The sequence below is a fragment of the Lonchura striata genome, chromosome 8 (genome assembly GCF_050655825.1).
Source record: "Lonchura striata isolate lonStrDom1 chromosome 8, ASM5065582v1, whole genome shotgun sequence".
In the NCBI taxonomy this organism is placed as follows: Eukaryota; Metazoa; Chordata; class Aves; order Passeriformes; family Estrildidae; genus Lonchura; species Lonchura striata.
The window spans coordinates 10,484,883-10,504,629 of record NC_140710.1 but is presented as its reverse complement, the minus strand read 5'-3'; the positions used below and the strand labels follow the sequence as shown (position 1 = coordinate 10,504,629).

The 19,747-nt window shown below is 51.6% G+C and overlaps 2 protein-coding genes across 4 annotated transcripts in view; one reads left to right on the top strand and one right to left on the bottom strand.

Moving 5' to 3' along the window:
• The window catches only part of DMAP1 (DNA methyltransferase 1 associated protein 1), a 30,193-nt gene extending 18,416 nt beyond the window's left edge, over positions 1 to 11,777 (top strand). The window contains exons 9-10 of one of the 2 annotated variants that reach the window (XM_021528324.3): positions 6,144 to 6,216; positions 8,046 to 11,777. In XM_021528324.3, the coding sequence (XP_021383999.1) occupies positions 6,144 to 6,216; positions 8,046 to 8,392 (420 nt within the window). In that variant the 3' untranslated portion in view covers positions 8,393 to 11,777. The remainder of the gene's footprint in view (positions 1 to 6,143; positions 6,217 to 8,045) is intronic. The other variant, XM_085586314.1, reaches the window with a different exon arrangement.
• Positions 11,778 to 14,838: 3,061 nt separating this feature from the next.
• ERI3 (ERI1 exoribonuclease family member 3) overlaps positions 14,839 to 19,747 on the bottom strand; it is a 129,229-nt gene continuing 124,320 nt past the window's right edge. For both annotated transcript variants that reach the window (XM_021528341.4, XM_021528361.4), the window contains exon 8: positions 14,839 to 16,392. In XM_021528341.4, coding sequence (XP_021384016.2) covers positions 16,310 to 16,392 — 83 coding nt within the window. In that variant the 3' untranslated portion in view covers positions 14,839 to 16,309. The remainder of the gene's footprint in view (positions 16,393 to 19,747) is intronic.

Below are 19,747 nucleotides of genomic sequence, written 5' to 3'. Positions count from 1 at the left end.
TTTGTGGAGGTCATTGATGTGGGAGAGCATCTGGACCAAAGCCTCAGGAGGTTCTTGGGTATAAGGAGAGCACTCTTGGGTACAGGAGTGGGATCACTCTGGGTGCAGGAATGGAATCTTTAAAATAAATTGCAGTTCTGGAAAGGACACTCCATTTTGCTGCTTCTGTTGAATCATCCAGTACCAAACAGTGTCCATGGAGTATGAGGCCTCAGGGACCTTTGGCAGTCCTGGATTTGAGAAGCTTTTAGTACCTTTGTGTGCCCGTAATGACACAGTCTGGATTGTCATTCATCAGCCAGTTTTATTGTGTGTAACACGTGCAGAGCTCCATATATATCACTTTTTTCTTTCATTAGTGTAACCAATATAATGATTGGGCTGTAATTAGTCACTGTGGTTTTTTGTATTTGTGTAAGTGGAGATTCAGTTAAATTATTTAAGAGAAAAGCAACATCAAGACTAGATGCATGTGTTGCTACACTTTGCTGTGTCTGATCTGGAAGTTTACATTATGTTCTTGTACTATGGTAGAGTGTCCTTGGAATTCCCCCTCCTGTGGCCAGTCTTAGGGTCCTCCCTGCAATCACAGCACACGCTGCTGTGCTCTTGATTTGTTTTGTCAGATGCGGCTTAGAGGCTGCAGCCATTTCAATTTTCTGCAGGTCTTAGCTTGTTCTTCATGCCTGTAGTGAGAGGCAGGGGTAGGACTATCTGGGAATCTGCAGATCTGCTTAAAGGAAACTACTGTAGTGTCATTCTGGTAATGTGCTTTTAGCATAAAATACCCCCCACGAAAAATGTCCTGTGCAGTTCTTTCTTCTGCAGCAATTCAGTTCCATGCAGTGAAGCACTTCAGAATTTCGGAAATGTGCAAGTTCATATCTAAAACTGAGTTTTTTAGCTGAGATTTTCAAATTCCAGAGCTCTAAGACTGAAGTACTTGATATGGTTCTTTCCTTCCTTGAGTCCTAAAACTGTACAGGAGTGGAGGCTCTCTGCTCCTGCAGAGTAGATCCATGGAACTCAGGAATGTTTGACCTTCAGGCAGAAAATACAAAAAACATTATTCATCTGAAACTTTAGCACTCCTTCCTGGAAATCCACTATACCATTCAGTAATCTAAAGATATCCATGAAGAAGTGCCTAATGAGAAAGTTTTCTTGCTGCTGAAATCCATAGAGAAGGTGGTTTTCAATGTCAGTGAGCTGTATTATAATGCTGAGCAATACTGGTGCTGGTGCATAAAACCACAGGTGCAGCCATACAGGCTGTACAGGCACAGGTCAGATGTGTGGAGATTTTACAGCTAGTGTTTTTAGGACAATTATATTGTTTAGAGTGGGGGAAGGCTGATTTTAAGAAAAAGCTTACCTTAAATTTGAATTAAGATGAAGTGCAGCATCAGGGAGGGTACATGTGCAATATTTAAGTAACCACTAATTAATTTTAAAATCCTCGTATTTTGATGGTAGAGCAAACAAAAGGTTTCAGCACAAAAGAAGATTTTCTGAGTAGTAGTGGTAAGTTGGGAGCATGAGAAAAGGAGCATTTATGAAGAAAGTGATGGATTGAGAGCAGGACATTTAAGATGACCACACAAATGCAATCACTCAAGGGCCCTGACTGAATCTGTAGATCCTGCAGATCCCCATGACAGCCTCTACCTGCCAGGTGGTGATGCTGTGAGACGTAACAGGATTGTGTTGCAAGCTCTGATATTATTTAGACTTCATTACTCTACTAAAATAGATTCAAATACATTTTCAACTATGCTTAAAAGTATTAGCATAAATCATGAAAACTGAATGGCACACAAAAATAAATGAACCAAGACTGTTTGGGGAGGCTATATCTTCAGTTATTTCTTATCCTGTTTGTTAATTTAATGAATTTTGCCAATTAGCAATTAATTTGCAGTAGGTCTCCTAGTCATTAGTGTGAATTAGCAAGGTTTTGTTGGCGGAATGCCTCGAACATTAAATAAGAACCCTGTATCATGCAAAAGCTCAAGGGTACTCCATGGTGAGATCCTGTACAGAAACTGAACTGCAGAGAGTCCACCTCAGTCCCAGCCCTTGCTGTGAAGGTGTGGTGGGTGCTCTGTTCTGATCTTTTTAAACTGCATGACCCAGCTCTGGAGCAATGTCCTCCTCCTTCAGGGCAGAGCATGGCAGGTCAGTGCCCTGTATTCCATGCCTCCCAGACCAAGTGCATTCCAGCAGAGGCTGTGTATCCCAGGCTTCTCTCTGCACAGACAGGCTCTGGTACTGTGGCTTCGTGGTGTTGACTCACAATTTTCTGTAGCTCTTTATTTTTCTCTTGGTACATGCAGTTCATGTGTTTAATGCAGGTTGTTTATAGCAAGGACAAAGGATTACAGTCCTTAAATCAAAAGTGATGTTGGTATAATTATAAGCACAGGCTGGTGCTGCAAAGAGGGCTGTAGGGAGAGGCTGTCAAAGGAGAAGAGCATCCAAAATATAGTAACCTCAAAAATCCCAGCTAATCAGTTTTCTGACGGGAGCAATCTGTTTCCCAGGTATTATTATTATATGGGGACTTTAAAGATAATAAATAACAATAATAGTCTACTATGAGGAAGAAAAGAAAAGGGCAAATGCCATTCACCTCGGAAGCTGTGGTTGCTCACTGGAGTTCTCTGAGGAACATAATTTTCCTCAGCCCCTCTGGAGGCCTCCATCCATGACAACACCAAGAACATCCCAGGAGCTGTGGTGTCAGCAGTAAGGTTGCCTGAAGGGGTGTTTTCATTAATGCAGAGATATGGCCCACAGAAACCACATATCCCAGTGCAGACGTCATAAGCCAGAGAGCTCTTCTCTGGGCTGCTGGCTGGGACCTGTGGCCTCTGCACATTGCTTCGTTCTTTGGGAATGAGGGGCAAGTGAGCACCACTTCCAGCACTATGCTGCTTCTGTGGGTATCTGCTTGAAAGGCCAAAACAAAGAAGGGCTTCCTGAAGTTAGCTTGGTCTTATCAGAGCTGTACAGAGCACGAAGACTTCTCTCTTGCAACAAGGCAACCCATCTAACGGACCTTGGCTAACAGATTATCAGCAGCGTTTGAGTAATAGACTGCTCATTTAGTTTTAATACATTTTGCATAGAGAGCAATCAGCCTTCATCAGTCTTAGAGATGAATTGGCTTAGCCAGCTAAATTCTAAAGATATTAGTCCAACAGCAGCCACATAAATCATAACATTTTCTTAATGATGGTAAAATTAAAATATACTCTTGCTTTGAGAAACCAATGAAGCCTTCCTGTTTGCAGGCCAGATCCTCCTGCCTGAATTAAAAGGAAGCTTAATTGATGTGGTTTTAAACTAAACTCAGTCCCACTCTTCCTCAGCATCTTAGGTGTTCCTTTCTTTGAAGTTAATTTGTCCTACCTCTCCCTGGTCCATCCTCTAATCTTCAAGGGTGACCAGACTCCTGTGGGATGTAATCCAGATGTGTACAACATCACAGTTGAAGGCTTTGCCAGGTTGTTTGTGTTGCTTGAGCTAGTGAAGGCCTCCCAGGAGGAAAGCTTGTGCTCTTCCTCTAACCAACAAACCAAGATCTCCTGTCTGTCTACCTAGCCTAGCCAAGGATGAGCTTTTCTTGTCCTTTGTTCCTGAAGCTGGCTTGGTGCTCAACATTCTTTTGCCAGAAGGGAAATTAACAGAAGGGAATCCTGCCTTTGGCTAAAAAGGCTCTGATGTCTGGTATTGGGGCAGGAGTGAAGACACTTTTAGGGCTGTGGCAGTCACACAACTATTGTGTGTCCACAAGCTCTTCAGTGGGGAGATGCTGGGCTCATTGTGTCCCCCAGATTAAGGAAAGTACCTTCTGACTAGTTCAGCCCATACATCCCAAGCTGGCGCAGAGCTGGGTATGTCACCCATTTAAACGTTCTGTATGATTCCCCATGGTGCAGAACAATTCTTTGGGCTGAATCCTCTTGCTTTCAGGGATAACTTCCTGATGTTCTAGACTGACTACTCAGTCTTCTGCTAAGCTGTGCAGTGTTACCTTTCCTTCCATGGCATCCTGTTGCTAGCTGCAGCATGGCATCCATGGAATAAACAAACATTTCCTATCCCACTCCTCTGGGCTGCCTTATCTTAGGGTTCTATGCTCTCCTTTTTCAGCAGAGCCTGTGCAGGTAGTCTGTGCAGCAGAGCTCCTCATAAGACCTTTTTTAGTGAGTTTCTGCTCAAGTTGAGACTCTGGGCTGAAGACTTGACTGAAATCCAGATACATGATAACTTTGACAGCATTTCTTCTGCTAAAACAATCATTTTGTGGTGAGCTGAAAAGAATTGGTTTCTTTACAAGTAGGAAAGAAGTATGAAATTGACTGCTGCGCAGAAACCCCAATACTAAGCTAAACACCTTTGGGGGAAAAAAAAAAGGCAGAGGCATCCTATGTCCTTACCTGTGCTAACTGTTTGCATGAATATGTGTGTTTGTTTTATTTCTAGTGCTCCTGTTGGATTCTCTGGGTCAGGCTGGTTTCTTAGAAATCCTCCCCTAATAGTCCTTGGTCCTTTACTGGAGTCTTTTTTTGTGGTGCTAATATCTGTCAAAAAGAACCTGTGCTTCTCAGCATAGACTGTGAAAGGCCCATTCCCCTGGGGTGCTCTGTGGCATCCATACTCGGGTTTCTTGGCTGGAGTGATGTTATGGAGAAGGCAGGATCCTTCTGGTCCTACACAGGTCCTACACTGGTGTTGTGGAGCAGCTGATAGGACACAGCCATAGCTGAGTTAAGGTTAGATATCTCAGCATTTGGGGATGTGTCTGTGCATGCAGTGCTTCTGCATTCAGAAGAATTAGGAAGTTCCAGGTGGAGCCTCTTGGCATTTTTGTGTTGGGGCAGCAAACACTGGAAGCAATGGGTCTAATCTGGGAGACTGATGTTGGGCTGCCTGCTTCGGGCAACTTCAGCCTGTGGAAGTAAAATGACCAGAGGCACTCCCACTAGCTCTCCTCAGAGGCCACTTTTAAGGTGGAGTGAATAATGTTTCTTCCTTCAGGACATTGCCAGCCATGTTGCAGACTTGTGTTTGGTGGACTCGTGGCTGAGGTTTGGGCACCTGGTCAGTGAGTGGTGTGTGCAGGACGGCTGCAGGATGCTCTTGCCTTCTGGCTCTCAGTGGCCTGCCAGGCAACTTGGGTTGGTGATTGGGATCCCCATTTTGAGGTGTGAGGTCACCTTTCCAGGGCTGGCTATGGAAGGGCAGCCTGTGCCTGTGCAGAAGGGTGTTTGACAATGCAGTATTGAGAACCATTTCTTTCCTGGTGCGTCTTCTGCATAGCCAAGTGCTTTCAGTTTTTTCCTGAATATGTCCCCAGGGCTTGGGAACCTGTTCTCCCTGCCATATTGTGCCAGCTGCGTTTGTGCTGCTGGGAATCTAATAAATGCTTGGTCTGAGCAGCTAGCACTCCTGCTAGAGCCCAAATGAATGCAGAGGAAGGACCCTGCTAAGTGTGTGCATTCTTCCTCTCCTGGCCAGCTCCAATTCCCTTTCATAGCTCACATCTGATGCTTCCTCTCTCACCTAGCCCCTTAGCTCCGATGTAAATGTGTGTGCACACTTCTGCCAGTCAAGTAACTGTGCTCTCTCTGTCTCTCCCCTTTGTTACAAAGCCTGCTCTGTAAATGAATCCCACAGGTCTGGGGCTCAGCAGGTAAAAGGAGAAGTGAGTCTGTTAGCGCATGAGTCTAATCAGGCCGGCTAAAGCGAATAAAGTAGGGCAGCATTGCACATTAGCCGCTGTGTAAATGAGTCCTTTGATGGGCTGGGCACTGCGGGAGAGGGTTTGAAGCCAAGAAGAACTTTTGTTGTTAATTCAGTGACACATGGAAACTGTAAAACAGCGTGTCTTGCACACACACGAGAGAGAAAATAAAAGCCCTCACGACCGGGCTTTTCAATACCTGCCCTCAGACCTAGTCTGAAAACTTTCAGCCCCTGTCTCCCTCTCTTACCACTTGATTTTCCTTTCTCTCCCTTTCTTTTTTTTGTTCCCCCTGCACTATAAAAAGAAAAGCTCTCTTGCCTTTTGAACTAGACGGCTGTGAGTGAGGGCTATCTCTGAGCTGTGTGGCTCTGTTACCTTTGTGTTCCAGATGAAACTGCCAAGCTCGGTGGGACAGAAGAAGATTAAAGCCCTGGAGCAGATGCTGATGGAACTCGGAGTAGGTGAGTAAAGGGGGCACGCGAGAGAGAAAGAGACACACAGAGCTAGCCTTTGTTCTCGAGATGGGCTATTTTTTCCCCTAGTAATACAGCCAGTTTCTTGAATAACAGTATGTGAATGGTTTTTAAAATATTTTATGTGTTAAAAAAAAAAGAGAGGGTAAAAGCCAGAACAAGATGCACAGGGTTTTTTTTTTTTTTCCTCCCAGTAGAAAAATCTTTTAAAAGAGCCTTTGTTTCTCTCTTGTTTGGGCCTTTTTAACCATCAAGAGAGGCAGCACAGTATTAGGAAGGCAAATCTCAGCCTTGCCAGGAGAGGTACTTCTAAGTGTGTTAGTGACCACGGCACATGCATTGTTCAGGGCTGCCCTGTCTTTCTTTTAAGCTTCATTTCCTCTTAATTTACTGCTCACGGTGGCAAGTCCAAAATGCATCTGGGACTGTTCATCCCCCCTTTATAGGTTGCATGCTGTGTGAAAATCTGGAGCATCTCTGCTGAAAGGCGAATAAACACACATCCCTCACTCCTGAACTCAAGTGTCTTAGCAGCTGAAAGAAGGGTTCACTTAACATGTACAATACCTGCTTGTGGCTAGAGGGGGAGGAGTGCAGCCTATGGCCAGCGGCCGCTCTCCATGCAGTGGGGACAGTTTGCAGGTATTACGGGTCCCAGCATGCAGTGTCTCTTGATTAGACACCTGATGATCCCTTTTCCCCCCAGTGTGGCTGGAGAGACATTTACAGATAGGAAAAGAGAAAAATAGAAAGAAAAATAGAAGCCTTATTAATGATCTACAGGAGATTACCGAGCCTGTTCCCAGCACTGACTTCTGTTAAGTCTTGTTCATTTTTTGGGCCATCTTGTTAGTTTTATGGTTTGATATGTTGTATCGGAGACTGTGCCATTCTGAATGCCTCCTGTGGCTGGTGAAAGTGGCTCAGCCAGGATGGTTTCCCCTTTCTGCTGTAGAACTAAGGGAATTGCTGTTTGTGCTTGCTAGGGAAGCCTGAGGGAAGTTGTGTGAGTGCTTCTTGGAGCTCACTTCCCATGAGGGTAAGGAGGGGTTCCTGACTCCCCACTCCTGCCTCACAGAACTCACATATCTCAAGGGTTTCTTGTGGCTTCAGCCCTGCTGTACCTTAGAGTGCAGAACCACACCTGGGCTTTGTGGGGGTGAGCACAGTGCCAGCAGGAAGGGGGTCATGTGGGCAGTCATGCAGACAGGGGCCACTGCTATGTATCAGGGCAAACATGCAGAGCTTCATCTTTTCCTTCTGCAGAACTTGCAGCTCTTCCTGCCTCTGTGTGTGTGCAGCAGAATGCAAGGCATGGGGAGGTGATCTGATAGTTGCTGCTACAAACAGGTCTGTAACACAGCAGCAGGGCAGTTTTCTGCCTTGGACCTGCCCTGGGAGGAGCAGTAGAGAGGCAACGGAGCTCAGCCTGTCCACCTGTTGTTGGTGAAGGTGTAGGGAGCAGCAGGAGCTCTTCTGCCCTTTGCAGCAGTGTGGATCCAATCTCTCTGCAAGACAGAACTCCCTTCATGTGACGTGGTGGGTGGCAAGATTCAATCATGTGGTCTTCCATCATCCTTCACTTGCTGAGTCCTGGACTTTGCAGGTTCACCCTTAGTCCTTGGTCAGGACCAAAGGACAACCTGAAAAATAGGAGTGCAGCCCTTAGGGATACCAGTTGCTACTGATCCATATTATTGGAGCGAGGCTCCTGGCGTATCTTTGTGGGAATGAAAGAGCAGTTGAGACTTTTATAGTGAGTTTTCATTGGAGGGTTGTATGTCTGGGTGTTTAACAGGGGGTGTTTTTCTCCCTAGATCTTAACCCTATGCCCACAGAGGAGATTGTACAGATGTTCAACGAGCTGCGGAGCGACCTGGTGCTGCTGTACGAGCTGAAACAAGCCTTTGCCAACTGCGAGTACGAGCTGCAGATGTTACGGCACCGCTACGAGGCCCTGGCTAAAGCTGGGAGCATCGGCCCCCTCAGCGTGGAAGGTGCCCATCCAGATGGCCAGACAGGGCTCGGCATCGAGGAGGGCAAGGGAGATACCAAGGACCAGATCATTGATGTAGTAGGAGCACCACTGACCCCCAACTCGGTGAGAAGGAAGGTCGGGGGGGCAGAACAGGGCGCACTCAGGTCTCCGACGCAGATGCCCTGACAAGCGCTGGGGATGCTGCCCTGCTCTCCTTCCAGGCATGCGCGTCCAAGGGAGCAGAACACGCCTGTTCCCCCCCAAGTCCCAGTGCTGCTCTCTGGGCTTGTCTCCTGTGCTGGACAGTGTTCTTGGTGCTACAGGTGGGGTCAGCAGGGCTTTCTACATCCTGCATGCAGGCAGATGGCTTGGTGTGGGTGCCACTGTGGACCAAAGCGGTGAGGCTTTGGGTGATGAGAGCTTGTTCTAAGGCAGCAACAGTACAGCTGCAAACCTGAGGCATTTTCCCTCTAAACAACAGCCTCGTAAGGGTTGCTCAGCAGAGGGAAGCAGGTGGGGAAAGCAGTCTTCAGGTGATGAGATGTGACCTGCCCAAGACCCTGGAGTCAAGCAGTAGCCCTGCCTGGAGCAGGAGGCTTGGGAAGGACAGAGGTGTTTGAAGAGCAAAGGAGGGTTTTTACACCCTGCTTCCAGTGCCAAGAAAGAAAAGCCTGGCCTAGGGCTTCTTCCAGTGCAAGCCCTGTGGCAGTGTCCTGTGCATGTACCTCTGCAGGATGTGAATCACCGGCCTCTCCTCCCTGCCTCCAGGAGGGCAGGTTGCCCAGCCCCTCACCACTGCCTCAGGGCCTGGGGTAGGCCTGGGGATCAGCTGAGGCTGCTTTCCCCTCTGTGCAGTCCCCTGGCACAGCTGAGCTGAACTGCCTGATGAAAGCTGCCCATCTCCACACCGTGGCATCCCCGACGCCTCCGACGCACTGCCCCTGGTAGCGGCACAGACCTTTACTTTCTCAAATGTATAATGTATTGCAGGATATTGAGAACACCTTATCTGTCAACGGCAGAGGCGACACGTTAACCTGGACTTGAATAATGTCCTATTTGATTGTGACAATGTTGAGTCGTAAGGAAGAGTTCCACTGAGACAGGTTCATGTTTGTAAAGGAGTCTTTTGAATTATTATTTTTTTTCCCTACTGCATTCAATCTGGAATCTCACCCCTCCCTCCCTGCGGTCTGGAGTGTCCTGGTTTGCAAACTTTTCGGGCTGATTTACAGTACAGTTGGTTTCCCTTGAGAACTGGCTTGCTGGGAAGGTGGGAGAGATGGTGGTGGTGGCCATACCTGTAGGAGGAGGGAGCCCATGTGTGTATTTCTGACCACATTGTTCCTTGGTGCCACCTCCTGGAATTGGAAACAAAGGCAAGGGCCCAGGCAGCACAGAGAGGGTTAAACTGACCTGGTCTCTGACATATTTGAAAGAAATATAATCAAGTTAATTCACTGCAAGGCAAATTCAGTACCTAAAGGGCCCCCATGTTAAATACAGCACTGACCTTTACCGGCTGATTACACAAAGACGACACAATTAGATTAGTCCAAGACAAAAGGTCAAGCACATTCACACTGTGACCATTTTTTGCTACCTTTTGAGGCGGGGGGGAAATTACATCCCAGCTGGAGGGGTATTTTGGAGAGGAAGAGAATGGGGCTGCTGTACCATGTTCTGCCTGGTTCAGATATGTTTGGAGAGTCAGTCAGGGCCTGGCAGTTTGCTTGCCCTGAACCTTTCTATGGTTGTTGGGCTATGTGGTGGTAGAAGAGGAAGATCAACACCCTGCAGCCCACAGCCAGCTTTTCCCAAGACAGGCTGAGCTGAGTAGAGGTCATGTCCTGGTGATCCTCCCTGCCCTGCCCAGAGCTGGCAAATGTAGCTCTGGTGCCTCTTGTCCAGCATCATGGCTGAAATTTGCCTCTGGAAAATTGTTAAGCTCGGTCAGCACTGAGGAGGGGGATGGCTGGTGGGTGCATGCATGTGTCCCCACCCTGCACAGTGATGGCCCCAAGGCGTCCTAGGCCATGGTGGGGACAGCAGGGCCAGGACACGGTGCTGGGGAAGCAGCCTGTGGGAGCACAGCGCTTTGCTCCTGCCCCACAGCGTTGGCAGCAAGGCAGCAGTGTGGTGGTGGTGGGAACACGCAGCTCTAGAGCACAGCAGTGCTTTTTGATGGCCATTCCTTCCCTCACCTCCTGCAGCCGTGGGTGCTTGGCCATGACACCTGCCCTTGTCCTGCTGCAGTGGTTTAACCCTGCCACACCAGCCTTGAACTCCCGAGTTCAAGTGTGTGCTTTGTCACTGAACTGCCAGGGCTTTTGGGGGAATCATTTAATCTCCCTCCTTCAAATTCCTCCGAGTTGGAGAATCCCTTTGTGCTGTCTAGCACTGCCTGTCCATGGCACTCTACGTGTTGGATTAAGCATGGATTAGTTCAGTCTCCAAACCAGACGCTCCCCTGAAGCCAGTTTTGTTTCCCTGGAGAGAAATATCTTGCTCCAGATGTTGGAGGGAGTGAGTGGCAAAGCCAGGAATAGGCCTAGGAGTCCTGACTCCCGAGCACTGCCTGGCATGTCTGGATTCCTTTCCAGGAATTGGAATGAATGGGCAAAGGCACACCGGGGTCTTTCGAGATACTGGTTTTGTCAGGAGCTGTCGGCTGTCTTGGCCAGCAGTGGGGATGGGGACATGTCAGCAGGGTGTGTTAGCCAGGCTGGGAAAGGCATCTGTCTCGGAGCCCGTGGGGCATGGGAAGCCTGGTGCTGTCCTGCCCTGCTGTGTCCATCACTTTCCTATGCTGGCTACCTGTCCACGCTCTCCCAGGGACTGCAGTGCCCATTGCTGACCATTAAAGCTGAGCTGGGATCCCCCCAGTGCTGTTTGAGGCTGACCCCGGTAGGGACTTTACTCGGGGCCTTTGGGAGGTGAAAGGTGAGCCGAACTCGGAACAAATTAGTTCCAAGCAGAAGTTCAGCCAGTTACTCCAGATTGGATCCTTTGATTTCCGCAACTCAGACTCCACTCAGTGATCTGTAATGAGTGACTCTCAGAAATCCTCACATTGCAGCACTTTGTTCCTGAGCTCACAAGTCAGCCCATTAATGGGTAAAGGAAAGGACCTTGAGTCTAAGAAGTCTCGGGTTCAGAGTCAGAATTATTTGACTTTTAAGCTTCCTTTATCTGAACTCCTGCTGACTTCTTGTTTTCTGAGCCTGTTTGAAAGCTAGAAGTTACATTGTTAAGATCAAACATTCTCTCTTTCCAGATGGAGTTACAATATCTGTCTTTTATATATATATTTTAATATATATAGTGTATATATACCAGGGTGTATATATATTCTTCTCTTTTTTTTAATCGTTCTTTCCATTAAAAGAAACTAGACTTGTAAGCTCTTGTAAATTATAATGTAAAACATTTTTTTTAACCAGACAGTTCCCAATTTTGCCCGAGGCAACTGCAATAGCTGTGCCACGGAAGGCAATAGGAAGGTGATTAATATGAATTTGTGACATATTTGAAAGATGGGTCTTTTGCCATATAAAGATTATCAAACACATGTGCTCTTCCCCATTAATTCTGCAGCCCTCCCAGGAAAGCCACAAAGCCCAGCTCCTTTGTTTCCAGGGTGGGTTTTTGTTTTTTTAAATGTACCTTTCGGTCCCCTTGATTACCCTGTATTTGATTTTTATAGGGCATCTGCTCACTCTGCTGTGTGGGTTCTCTGGCCCTTTTATTTCCCCGTTAATCGGATCCCACGAAGGCAGCGGTGCCAGGGCCTCTGACGAAATCCGTGTGTGTGTTGTATTTAACTTTCAGCCGTGCAAATTCCATGCTCTGTTTGCCGTCTGCCCGGCGGGAACTGGGGGCCGCTTCCCGCCAGGGGAGGCAGCGGGGCCTCCCACGACGTGCTCAGCCGCCGGGATCAGCCGGGAGCAGGGATGGGCAGGCCTGCCTCCTTCCAGGTCCCTGCTGCCTTCTCCGTGCCTGGCGCTTGCGGGCCGGGCAGTGGCTCTGTGCCCTCGCACAGGACAGGGCCGTGGGGCTGGGCACAGCAGGCACCGGCCTGCGGTCACTGTGCCAGTGCAGTGCTGGCCTGTGCCACTGCCTGCGGTGCCTTGTGCCGTGGGGCCTGGGGCTCTGGCACCTGGTGTCCCCGCAGCAGCCAGCACACGGGGGCCTGGCAGCTGTGCCGTGTCTGGGGCACCCCACACACAGAGCCCAGCTCTGGGGGCTGACCCTGCCACGGCTGCGGGCAGAGGCTCCGCGTGGCACTTGGCACAGTCTCACTGCAGCGCAGGGCTGGGGAGTGTCCCACTTGGTGGCAATGGCCCCGGCTTTCCTAAGGCTGGGTACGGCCCTGAACCTTCTCAGTGGAGTCCCCTGGAGCTTGCCAGCCTCATTTGGGTAGTGGAGTGCACTGCCCAGAAAAAGGGTAGGTTTTTTGAGGAGCCTCCTGATCTGCTCCTGGGCCACATCATAGCAGGTCTGGATGGCAGAGTAGCATTTCCAGGCTCTGCCCTGTCCCATGTCAAGCCTCCCTGGCACAGCTGCCCATAGCACAGAGCTGTTCTGCCCCTCTCTGTGTCCTACTCCTTAGGGCTTGGTCCATGCTGGCTTGCTTGGTCAGGGCTCCCACAGCCACCGAGTTCTTGCAGAGCTCCCTTCCTCCTGACCATTCTCAAGCCATGTTCATGTCAGGGAAGTAACATCCCCTGTGAGGGTGCCATCCCACCCCCTTGTCACTGCTGGATTAGCTTTATCCCTCCTGTCATGTGAAGACCTGGCTCTGCCTTCAACCAGGCAGCGTAGTGCATTTGGCACTGCTGGGATAGCTCTGAAACAGGTGGATGTATTTGCCACAACCAAGTGCTACCACCTGCTGTTCCTGTTTTGTTTTTTTTTTTTTCTCTTTCCTGTCTGCCTTTTGGAGCAGAGAAATTGAAGGGAGTTGGCCTCCAGCTCCTTCTCCATCACGAGGATGAAGAAGCCATTAGCACTCCGTGCAGGGTGAGGATGAGGAGGTGCAGGAGCAGTGCTGGCTGTCCTGGAGCCCCTAGGGACAGCTGGCTGCTTGCAGCCGTGGGACAGGACAGGGGCCTGGCTGGGGCAAACACTGCAGTGCTCCAGAGAAAAGTGGGAGCTATCCCCTGCCCAGTGCCATAGTCCTGACCTCTGGAGCAGTGCAACCTCCAGGCATTTGTAGCAGGTGCTGGAGAGCTGCCCCAGGGATGAGCAAGGCTCTGCCCCAGGCCACCCGTGGTTGTCCTGTGGCCACCAGCCCTTGTGCATGGAGCTGTCTCACCCCCATCCCAGGCAGGCTGGGTGCCACTGACCCTGTTGGGAGCCCATCTGCCTCAGTCACAAGGTGACAGCTGGAGTTGCTGGAACCCCTGCTGCCTTTAAGGCTACCATGTCCTGAGCCAGTCTGCTCCTGTGCTGCCCACACCAGCCTGGAGAGCTCCTTCCAGCATCCCACATACCCAGCCCTTGTGTAGCTGCTCTCTTCCAGTAGCTCTTGTGTGCCCAACACCTGCAAGTGCTGCCTTACCTTAGTAAGGGGCTGCCCCTGCTGGAAACACTCGTGTTGCCCCCAGCACTGACTGTCAGTAGAGTTCATCCTCCTGCTGCCCTGCCCAAGGCTTCAGTCTGTGGTGGAGGGGCTGAGGCATGGCAATGGGAGCCTGGGTTTATGTGCTGCCCACTGTGGGCACTGGTGGCCCTGGCATGTGCCCTGCTCTGGGCTGATGTCCACCTGCCCAGCCTGTGTCCCCTACACCTGCCTTCCATCATTGATCCACCGTGACAGTGTCCTCTGAGTCACATTCTCGCCTGCAGGAGTAGAGGGCAAAGGCCAAGTTCTTAGTTTTCATAAAAAACTAATTAGATGACTCCCATCGAAAAAGGGTCAATAAACCCGATCAGGGGCTGCACAGATGGAACTGGTAAAACCCCTGTGACCTTTGCATGGAGCAAGTGGGCTGGACTGCCCCTGCCCTCTGGGAGCTGCCCACTCAATGCTAGCTGGATACTTGCATCCCTGTCACCCAGTGGCACTCTGGCACAGGGGAGGTTCCTTGGGCACCTGGATGAAGTGGTGGTTCCTCATGGCTCCTGCACCCCACAGCGTTGCACTCGTGGGGCAGAGCAGGTGCCCCAGGGCTCAGCAGAGCCACACTGGCTCCATTCTGTAGCCAAAATGCTCCAAATGCAGCTGTGTGGGTACGGTGTGCCAGGCTACAGGGTGGGGTGGCATGTGCCAGTGGGATGTAGTGGTGGCTGTCACCCTGCCCTGGGCAGAAAACTGCAGGAGCTGCACCCATGGATAAGGCCCAGCTGTGATGGGCCCGAGGTGGGATCCTCAGGGCAGAGCTGCCTTGGGGCACAGGCAAACCCAAGGTAGTGGTGGGGCTGGTGCCCACCCACAGTGCCCATGCTGGAGAGTGGGGCAGTGCTCCCAGCAGCAGGAAACCTTGACTGCCCTTCCACAGCCAAAACCCTTTTATGGGGAGCATGGATGTGCCACACCCCAGGGAGCACTCTCCTCCCACATATCCAGGTGGCACTCCCCTCCCTCTGCCCCCCAAACAAACTTGCACATGCATGGGCACAGCCCGGGCTCCTTTACCCCCAAACTTTATTCATGTGGCACATTTACAGCAAGGATTGGAATAACTAGACAATGAAAATGCTGGGGTTGCATTATCGGTTGGTTTAACTGGAACACCACACACCATGCAGTCATGTACCGCCAAGTTCAGTGCCTGTATTGCCCTTCTGGCTGCCATCACCGGCTTCGCTCCAGGCCATGCATGCACGGGCCTGGGGCTGCAGCCTCCCTGCAGGTCAGTGCCCGGACGAGGGCTCCATTCAGCAGGGCCCCGGGGCTGGGTGACACTGAGAGGACGTGCGCCCTCAGCCCGCCCCACGGCTCCCCCCAAGCGCCCTGGCCAGCCGGGAGCCCACCCAGCCGGAGGGGATGTGCTCGGCAACTCTCTCAGGCAACAAGCCAGCTGCTGCTGAGCGTCTGCGGGAACCTGTGAGGGCACAGCACGTGCGGGCTGAGCCTCAGCTCGGAACCGAGGGAGGTTGGTGGGGAGCACACTCGGGGCCTGGGGCAATTTGCAGCTCCCCTGCTCAGGTACCTGTGGGCCGGGGCCAGCGCGCGCTGGCACGTCCACCACCGGACACGGACACGGTGCTGTGGCGGGCCTGTCCCCCATGGAGCTGGAATTGATCGACAGGGACGAGGCAGGGCTGGGCATCCCACCCAGCCCCGCAAGAGGCACGAGCAGACGGAACGGGGACGGGACGGGGCTCCATGCGGACACTGTCACCTCCCTCCTACCGCCCGCCTGTCCGCTGGGCCCCTGCCTCACTGAAGGGAGCCCTCCGGGACCCTGCAGCCCACGGTGGGGCTGCCAGGGGCTCTGCAGCGGAGAATACAGGCACTTCACCTTGAACATAAAGAGACGGATCGCGTTTGTCACATACAGGAGTCAGAGAGGGGTTAGTGTTGACTCAAAAAGGGGAAAGGCGCTCAGGGGAGAGGCGGGGGGAGCTGGCGGGGAGGGCGAGGGGCCGTCTCGACACTGAGCCTCCGTGAGTGCTGCCCGAGTGCAGGCACACACCGGCATTGCTGCAGCAGCCGTCGAGGCCTGAAAACATAAAACCAGAGAAGAGAAAGAAGAAGGGAAGGTGGGTATGGCCCATGCCAGGGTGGAGATGGGGGATGCTCTGGCTACAGGGTGGGAGAGGGAGGACAGGGTGGGATATGGAGGGAGGGGCGGAAATCAGGAGCCAAAGAAAAAAACGAACTACAAGTCTAAAATGTGGTGCAAGCGCCCTACGCGGCTGTCCGCTAGCATGGCATAATGTCCGGAGCAGCCCAGAGAGGGAGTCACATCAGGTCTACACAGATTTGCCTTCCCATATATACAACCTCTACTGGAGTTAACAGCTGAAATTGAGATTTTTTTTGTGTCGGTTCCTCTGGCCTCGGTTGCCGGGATTTTTTTTAATGCTGGAGCCCGTCCTCCCCGCCTCGCCGGCACCGGGCGCATGCAGCCCTTGCCTGGCTTGCCTCGGGGATCAAAAAGGTTTGGAGGTCTGCTTGAAGATGAAGCCTCTATGGGCCAGTGTCTTCATGATGTTGGCAATGTTCTTGCAGTCATCTAAGGAGAAAGCACAGAGATGCTGGGTTAGAGGCATGATCCAAACAAGAGGTGCTGGAGCAACTTCCGAATGTCATGCTGGGCCTGTGTCCTCACCAGGCCAGGTACTCTGTCCCAAGGACCTTGCAGTGATGTGGTGTGACTGCAGAGTTCCTAGTGCCAGCACTGGCCACCTGCATCGCAGTATGACCCAGTGCTGAGCTGAGATGGATCCATGCCCCAAAGGTCAGGGGTCATCTATGTCCCCACCAGAGGCAGCCTGTGGTGCCTCCCTATGCTCACCGACCAGAGTTTGGCAAGCGGCAGGTGGCTGGGATGGCAAGCCACAGCCACTCCTGGTGCTGGGCCGTGGCAGAGCAGCAAGACGGGAAAGGGGAAGGCTCTGGTGTTATTTACCTGGGACTAAACTCAGGCACCGTTTGCTAAAATAGAAGCTGGGCTTAAATTGATTCCTAGTGTCTATATTTCATGTTGAAAATTGGCTTGTAAATCCATGTTTTGATCTATGAGGGCCGTCTCCTTAAGAAAAAGCAAGAGTAAATGTGTAATTTCTCCCTTGACAGCACACGGCGCAGAGGCGATCCTTCTTCCCTCTCCCCTCCGTTTCGGGACAGCTCCACTCGTTCCGATTACCACTCTTTCTTCCTCGCCCCACGCCTTGATGTCTCCATTTCATTACCGCCCGCCCATTTATCAAGCTGTTACCGTAAGGGTGACTTTGCCCACTTGCGTGTGGCAGCGGGGCCTGGCTGACACGGGGAGAGGGTGCCCCGGGAGGGGGGTGCAGGCAAGGCCCCCCTCTCCCCACCGCTGCTGGATGGATGTTGTGGTGGAGGGAAGGCTGCATCATTACTGATGTGTAAATGATAAAGAAGCCTCCACATCCATCTCCCAACTGTAAATCCAGGGAGTGCTTTATAATCAAGCTACAGCGATAATAATGTGAAATTAGGTCTCTCTATCAACGGGAGGAGGCCTTTTAATCACAGCTTAAAGGGTGCAAACGCTGTTTATCATAATTGAACTGTATCCGGGCTAATTGTGGCCATATTTCACTGTCTAGGAGACAGCAGGCTGCCTGCTGACAGTGCCGCGTGCCGGATCGAGGGCCCCCCGCAGCCGGGCAGTGCTGTCCTGCTGCCAGGCATCTGCCTCAGGGATGGGGCTGCCCGGCCTCTTGGATGCTCCCTGCCAGACCAGCAGCACTGCCCAGCCCCGCTGTGCCCAGGGACCCGCTGCAAAGCCATTGCCTGTTCCCCAGTGTGTGCTGGAATTTCAGGATTTTCCCCATGCACAGCTCTCCAAGGGGCTGCCATGAGCTGCCAGGGACCCTCCCAGCTGATGGTTGGCAGTGAAAGAGGTAACATCCCCATCAGTGCCATGAGCCTCTGGAGTGTCCCCCAACACCCTCTCGTGGCACCCCTTCCTGTCACTCGTGTGCCAGACAGCTGGGCATGAGGGCAGCCAAAAAAGGAGGGGGGTCCCCAGGCCACTGGCTGGCATGGGGGACACAGGTGAGCCCAAGTCTCTGTGTCTTTGTCCCCTCTGCTGCCCAAGGTGACACTGATGGCTGCATAAGGCCCCTGGAGGTGACAGGTGTCCTGCCCAGCCAAGCCACAATGCCAGCTCCCGCTGCTGCCACTTGTTCCCACTTAAGCAATCCCCCCACTGACCTTAGGATCACCTGCTTCATCTCATACCCCAGACAACTGAGCCCCTTGGAAAACCCTCAGCCCTCGGAGCCAGCTGCCAGTGGGATCTAACAGGGTAACAGTGGCTTGAAATGGAGGCAAGAGGAGTGCAACTGTCTGTGGCCAAAGTACCCCCACCCAGCCAGCCCTGGCCTGGTACCTCCAAAAAGTAACAGCAAAGCAAATCCTGGAGCTGTGGCAGGTGGGTGGCAAGTGAGTAATTTGGATGTGAAAGCACAGCCCCAGGTCTCCCACTGCCAACCTAACAGCCTGCAGCATTGCCCTGAGCTGGAGTGGCACTGGGACTTGACTGTCACTCCATACTGGTGAGGGGGAACTGCAGAGAGATCTGAGCAGCTGCCAGACAGGCAGCGAGACCCCATGGCACTTCCTGGGACTCCCAAGCTGGTCACTGGGGACACTGTCTTGTGACCCCTGTCTGCTTCCTGCACCCCATCATTTGCCTCCCCAAAACCCCAGTGTGCTCTGTTGCCAGGTGCCCGTGCTGGGAGACACCCTGAACTCGGAGCTGCTCCCCTGCAAAACTGGTGGGACCCTGTTGGGTCAATGCCACCCACATGCCCATGCCACCAGTGCTGTCCTTGCTGTCCCAAGCGATGCCACGGCCCCTGGCAGCGAGCGTGCCAAGCTCGTCATACATCATTTAGTGAGACTCATTCCAAATCAGCGCTAAGGTAAACACGCTTATTATAATTATCCATGTAAAAAAAATCAACAACAGCAGAACAACTTTCTAATATGCAATTACAGCCATCTATTGATTTTACAATGTAATCCGCTCCGATTGATTTAATAACACAATTATAGGCTGGCTCTCGGGATATTAGAGTGGGAGATTTTCATAAACTCCAAAGCAAAAAACTAAGCGGCTTTTAAAACAACACAGTCAGATGGCTGTTTGGGGAATTATTAACAATATGAAATCCTCTAAATCTGGCCGTCATTACCTTGTGAAAGGAATTTCTATTACAAAAATGGCAATTGACAGCCTAAGAGAGCGCGACCGGGATTGCTCTGCTGCTTTTCAGTGCTTAATCCATCGCAAAGGTGACCACGGGGCAGGGGACAAGCAGAGTCCGAGGCTGGCAGGAGGGCACAGGCAGCCCTGCCCACCCTGTAGCCCCCACCCAGTTCAGTTCTCCCTGGGGGGCACATGGCTGTGGCGGTGCTGCCCCAGCCCAGGCTGGCACCCACCAACCTGTCCCATCTGGTGACCCCGCCTGGGGCCGGGGAGGCTGGCAGGTTGTGGAGCCCCCAGCTTGATCCCCATCCTGGCACACTTGGGGTGTCCCAGCCCCTGACACCTCCAGGGGCCTGAGGGGTGCCCACCTGTGTCCCAGGGCTGAGCAGGGTGATGGGGTGGAGGTGGTCCCACGCTGATGGGCAGCATGGCTCTGCACAGGCGCACACATGCACACGCGCCCCCGCTCTCCTCCCACTCACTCCCTCAATGTATTCCCGACTTTATGGGCACATTTTTCTTGTCAAGCTGACAGGGTTGCTAAGTGGATTTCTCCCTGATATGCGGACGGATTATCACATTACTCCAATGTCCTACACAAACATATTACTTTATATTCAATAGCCCTAATGAATATAAACTGCTTTTTCTTTTTTTTGGGGTGGGGGGTAATCTATAGATT